This window comes from Pelodiscus sinensis, chromosome 5 (assembly GCF_049634645.1).
Source record: "Pelodiscus sinensis isolate JC-2024 chromosome 5, ASM4963464v1, whole genome shotgun sequence".
Lineage (NCBI taxonomy): Eukaryota > Metazoa > Chordata > Testudines > Trionychidae > Pelodiscus > Pelodiscus sinensis.
In genome coordinates, this window is record NC_134715.1 from 107,490,912 (window position 1) to 107,496,911 (window position 6,000).

Below are 6,000 nucleotides of genomic sequence, written 5' to 3' on the forward strand. Positions count from 1 at the left end.
GGAATATGGGGGGAACTGAACAGTTAATGAATATGGGCGGGGGATTATGGGAGGGCACAGAGCATAGCGGTCTGTGGGAGGGCAATAGGCATAGTAATTTGTGGGGGTCTCTGGGTGCTGTGGCATTGGGTCTAGGGGGCTAGAGGGGTGCTAGGCAGGGTAGCACAGTGCGGCATGGGCCTGCCCACAATAAGAAGAAGCATGATGGCATCAGCTCAGTGCCAGGAGGGCTACTGTATGTCAGTTTGTAAGCAGTGCCCTTGTACGAGGCTGGGTGGAACAGGGCTGGACCTGCGGTGATATAATAATAAAAATTAGCAGTAGGGGTATATTACCGACCACCTGACCAGGACAGCGATACTGACATAGAAATGCTGAGGGAGATTAGAGAGGCTACCAAAATAGAGAACCCTATAATAATGGGTGATTCTAATTACCCCCATATTGACTGGATACATGTCACCTCAGGAAGAGAAGTGGAGATCAAATTTCTCAATGGCTTAAATGACTGCTTCTTGGAGCAGGTGGTGCAGGAACCCACAAGGGGAGAGGCAATTCTCGATTTAGTCCTGCGTGGAGTGCAGGATCAGGTCCAGGATATAACCGTTACAGGACCGCTTGGGAATAGTGACCATAATATAATAACATTCAACATTCCTGTGGTGGGAAGAACACCTCAGCAGTCCAGCACCCTGGCATTTAATTTCAAAAAGGGGAATTATGCAAAAATGAGGAGGTTAGTTAAACAGAAATTAAAAGGCACAGTGACTAGAGCCAAATCCCTGAAAGCTGCATGGAAACTTTTTAAAGACACCATAATAGAGGCTCAACTTAAATGTCTACCCCAAATTAAAAAACATAGTAAGAGACCTAAAAAAGAGTCACCGTGGCTTAACCACCATGTAAAAGAAGCAGTGAGGGACAAAAAGGTATCTTTTAAAAAGTGGCAGTCCAATCCCAGTGAGATAAATAGAAAGGAACAGAAACACTGTCAAATCAAGTGTAAACATGTAATAAGAAAAGCAAAAAAAGATTTTGAGGAACAGCTAGCCAAAAACTAAAAAAGAAATAACAAAATGTTTTTTAAGTACATTAGAAGCAGGAAGCCTGCTAAAAAGCCTGTGGGTCCCCTAGATGATCAAGCTATAAAAGGAGCAATCAAGGATGATAAAGCCATTGCGGAGAAACTAAATGATTTCTTTGCTTCAGTCTTCACGGCTGAGGACATTGGGGAGATTCCTGAATCTGCACCGTCCTTTGTGGGTGATGAATCTAAGGAACTGTCCCGGATTGAAGTGTTATTAGAGGAGGTTTTGGAACAAATAGAAAAACTTAATGTTAACAAATCTCCGGGACCGGATGGCATTCATCCAAGGGTTCTAAAAGAACTTAAATGGGAAATTGCTGAGCTATGATCTGTGGTTTGTAACCTATCCTTTAAATCGGCTACCGTACCTAATGACTGGAAGGTAGCCAACGTGACACCAATATTTAAAAAGGGCTCTAGAGGCAATCCTGGCAATTACAGACGGGTAAGTCTAACTTCAGTACCAGGCAAACTAGTCGAAACAATAGTAAAGAATAAAATTGTGAAGCATGCAGAAGAACATAATTTGTTGGACAAAAGTCAACATGGTTTCTGTAAAGGGAAATCCTGTCTTACTAATCTATCAGAGTTCTTTGAAGGGGTTAACAAACATGCGGACAAGGGGATCCAGTAGATATAGTATACTTGGATTATAGTATACTTGGGTAAATTACATGGCCATGGGATAAGAGGGAAGGTCCTTTCTTGGATTGAGAACTGGTTAAAAGACAGGAAACAAAGACAGGTAGGAATAAATGGTAAATTTTCAGATTGGAGAGGGGTAACTAATGGTGTATCCCAAGGGTCAGTCCTGGGACCAATCCTTTTCAATTTATTCATAAATGATCTGGAGAAAGGGGTAAGCAGTGAGGTAGTAAAGTTTGCAGATGATACCAAACTGTTTAGGATAGTCAAGTCAGAAGCAGACTGTGAGGGACTCCAAGAAGATCTCACCAAACTGAGTGACTGGGCAACAAAATGGCAAATGAAATATAATGTGGATAAGTGTAAAGTAATGCACATCGGGAAAAATAACCCCAACTATACGTACAGTATGACGGGGGCTAATTTGGCTACGACAAATCAGGAAAGAGATCTTGGAGTTATCGTGGACAGTTCTCTGACAACTTCCACGCAGTGTGCAGCGGTGGTCAAAAAGGCAAATAGGATGCTAGGAATTATTAGGAATGGGATAGAAAATAAGACCCAGAATATCTTACTGCCCCTGTATAAAAGTATGGTACACCCACATCTTGAATACTGTGTACAGATGTGGTCTCCTCACCTAAAAAAAGATATTTTGGCCTTGGAAAGGGTTCAGAAAAGGGCAACTAAAATGATTAGGGGTTTGGAACGAGTCCCATATGAGGGGAGGCTAAAGAGACTGGGACTTTTCAGTTTAGAAAAAGAGGAGACTGAGGGGGGATATGATAGAGGTCTATAAAATCATGAGTGGTGTGGAGAGGGCTGATAAAGAAAAGTTATTTATTAGTTCCCATAATAGAAGAACTAGAGGACACCAAATGAAATTAATGGGTAGCAGGTTTAAAACTAATAAAAGGAAGTTCTTCTTCACACAGCGTGTTGTCAACCTGTGGAACTCCTTGCCAGAGGAGGCTGTGAAGGCTAGGACTATAATAGAGTTTAAAGAGAAGCTGGATAAATTCATGGAGGTTAGGTCCATAAAAGGCTATTAGCCAGGGGATAAAATGGTGTCCTTGGCCTCTGGTTGTCAGAGGCTGGAGAGGGATGGCAGGAGACAAATCGCTTGATCATTGTCTTCGGTCCACCCTCTCTGGGGCACCAGGTGCTGGCCAGTCGGTAGACAGGATACTGGGCTAGATGGACCTTTGGTCTGACCCAGTACGTCCGTTCTTATGTTCTTATGATATGACACATTGACCCTGGACAGACAGTCGCTATGAGGCAGTGGTCACCAACCAGTAGATAGGGATATACTGGTAGATCTTGTATCCTCTGTCAGGTGATCATGACTGGTGTGGGCAAGAGGATATCAAGTGCCAGCACTTAAATGCCCCTCCCCCCACTGCTGTGGATGTCCTGCACTTTGCCTTGCAGCTGATACCACGCCTGGGAGTCTGCTGCTTTGTGTGCACGGCAGGGGAGGAAAAAGAGGGGTGCTGATGTCAGGGTTCAACATATACCATTCTGTATCCTTTCAACACAGGACCAGGGATGGAGTTTTCTTGCTGCTTTAGGTAGTGTTACAGGGCAAGGCCATGGGTGAGCTTGCCTTAGGCACACTCCACCACCATCTAGGAGTCACCAGCAGTGACAAAATGGAGCATACATCACTAACTCCTACCCCTGGCATGAACCCAGTCCTGTATCCAAGCCCTTATCATTGCTCTGAGCACCCATGCATCCAAATACCCTGCCAAAGCCTGCACCTAGAACTCCACAGTAAATGCATGCTCCAAGAGCTGATCAGAGCCCTTCTCACACTCCAGATCCCTTAAGCAAAGACCAGAGCATGTGCACCCAACCGTCTGTCCCAGGCTGATGAAAGAGACTGAGGATGGGCAAGAGAGGGAGGATAGAGGGAGCAGGATCTGGGACTTGGAGAAGGGGTAAGAAGGAAGCGGGAAAAGGGTATTTATATATAAGGTACATATTGGATTGCACTTTCAAAATGTTGGAGCCCCCTGCTCTGAGTTCTCTGACCCATGTCCCCATTGACTACGGGAGGAATCACTAAAATTTCACTTGGCCATGTTGGCGAGGAGTCCTGTGGCACCTTATAGACGAACTGAAGATAGTGCCACAGGACTCCTCAACGATTCTTCATATTCAGACTAACACAGCTACCCCTCCGATACTTGCCCATGTTTGGTGATGAGGATCTGGGACGGAGTTTGGGTGCATGAGGGGTGCTTGCTAGGGGGAGTTTGGGGGACAGGTGTGGGATCTGCCATGGGTCAGGGGATTGCAGTACAGGTGAGGGTGTGGATGGGAGGGACTTTAGCATATCAGCATAGTACACAAGAGAAAGGAGATGCAGTGACTTCTGATAGAGAAACAAAGAGAAAACTATTAAATACTAAAAAAGTGAGAGGCAGAGTTTGAGACAGGAACTGTATGTAGAATATTTCACACTTGTACATATACAGAGGAACGGTGGTGTCTAAGCATTGACCGTCTAGGAATTGGGAGGCCTGTGCCTTTAAGAACTCAAGCCCAGGAGCCCGCCCCCTGCTCGGGGGCTGACAGGCAGCGTCCAGGGAAAATAAAGAAAAAAAAAGACTTTGCCCCTGGAAAACTGATATTTTCAAGGACATCAGGTGGCTTGTCCTGCTGGATGACTGTTCCCACCTCTCCCCCTCCCTAAACGGGGGTTTTCTCCGTGCACAGGGTCTGGCAGTGTCCCCCAGCCCGGGGTTAACCAAGGCTACCACCCCCCACCCCCCTGATTTTTCAAATTTTGCCCCTCTTCTGCAGCTAAAAAAAGAAGATTGATGCCTCCAGCCGGTAAATTTCTGCCCCATGCTCAGAACCAGACACTACCCCCCCTGCAATTTGCCCCCCTTCATCATTTTAAACACCTCCGAAGAGGAGGAAGCAAATCTGAGGAGGCAGTGAGGGCAGAGAGTGGGCAGCGGCTACAGCGAGGGACACTGAGTTTGCTCAGTTCGGGTGCGCATGCTCAGTGCACCCAAAGTAGCAAATTCTGAGAAGTTAGTGTTTTGCTCGCTACACCGGCGCCGCCCCAGTCCCGGAGCTGCCCCAGCAGGCTCCTCCCCCACCCCAAGAAAAGTGGGAGCTGGAGGCGCGGCCACAGCGGCGTCGGAAGCTCGTAGGCAAGGGGTGGAGGCTGCGGCCCGGGAATCCCCCCCGATCACTCAGACACTTACTGCGCGGTGTCCGGGCGCTGGCAGCAGGCGCCGCCATCCCGGCCGGGTCCTCCTCCTCCTCCTCCGCCAGCGAAACAGCGGGACCAACGGCCTCCAGCAGCTGGGGGGGGAGGAGGGGAAAGGAACCGCACGTCAGGGGGCGCTGCACAGCGCGAAGGGCCCCTCCCCGTCACCCGGATGTGCTCCGCGCCCGCCCTGGTCACCGCTCTGCGAGTCCACCGTCCCGCTCCCGCCAGGCAAAGCTCTCTGCGCGGTGCCTAGCAACCCGCCGCCCGCGCTCGCGCGCATGCGCGGCAGGTCTGCTGGCCCTCCGGAGAGGAAGCTGCCGCGGCAACCGACTGCGCGAACGTGAAAGGGTCGCCCCGCCCCCGAACTCACGGGCTGCTTTCTTCCCCGCCTCTGAGCCGTCAGCGTCTGCCTCAGCTGCGCCCCGTGGGCCGGCGCCTCCCGCCCGCCGCGGGAGGGAAAGGCACAGGGGTTAGCCCGCCGTGGGGCTCGGCGGGTGCCGCCAGTGGAGCCCCGCCCTCGTGTTGGGCATCGTCCCACGCAGGGGCGCTAAGCGCGGTGGGAGCTGGGCCCCAGCTCTGCCGGGCGTCGTCTAGTTAACGCGGCTGCTTATCGGCCGGGCCTCGGCTAACTTGCGCTCGGCACTGGGCTCGCGCCTGCAGCTTATCTGCGGGGCCGGCTACCCTCGTGCCGACTCCATGGCATGGAAACCTGCAAACTTCACAGCTCCTCGGGGGCTGCGACATAGAACCGTTAGCTCCGAGTAAAACAACCCTTCGTCACTTCAAGAACAGTTTCACAGTTTTTGAAAACTTGGTGTCGTAACTAACTCACATGATCACAAAGATTGTGCATTTATTTCATATTGCCTATAATTAAAGTGGACTTGTATATAACGTGCATATGGCCATTCCAGTTGCCTTCCATTTAACCTGTCTATGGTACTTGTCTGTCCTTAGATTTTGAACTCAGAGGCAGGACTGTCCTTTTTTGAGTATTTGGAAAATGCCCCCTACACAGCAAGCACTACAATAA

The 6,000-nt window shown here is 49.5% G+C and overlaps 1 protein-coding gene across 5 annotated transcripts in view; it reads right to left on the minus strand.

Annotated features, from left to right (window-relative positions):
• CC2D2A (coiled-coil and C2 domain containing 2A) overlaps positions 1-5,735 on the minus strand; it is a 138,861-nt gene extending 133,126 nt beyond the window's left edge. For 2 of the 5 annotated variants that reach the window (XM_025178410.2, XM_075930703.1), the window contains exon 1: positions 4,960-5,281. In XM_025178410.2, the coding sequence (XP_025034195.2) occupies positions 4,960-4,996 (37 nt within the window). In that variant the 5' untranslated portion in view covers positions 4,997-5,281. Of the gene's footprint in view, positions 1-4,959; positions 5,288-5,337 lie in introns of those variants that run through there. The other 3 variants (XM_075930702.1, XM_075930704.1, XM_075930707.1) reach the window with 3 other exon arrangements.
• Between the last annotated feature and the right edge of the window lie 265 nt (positions 5,736-6,000).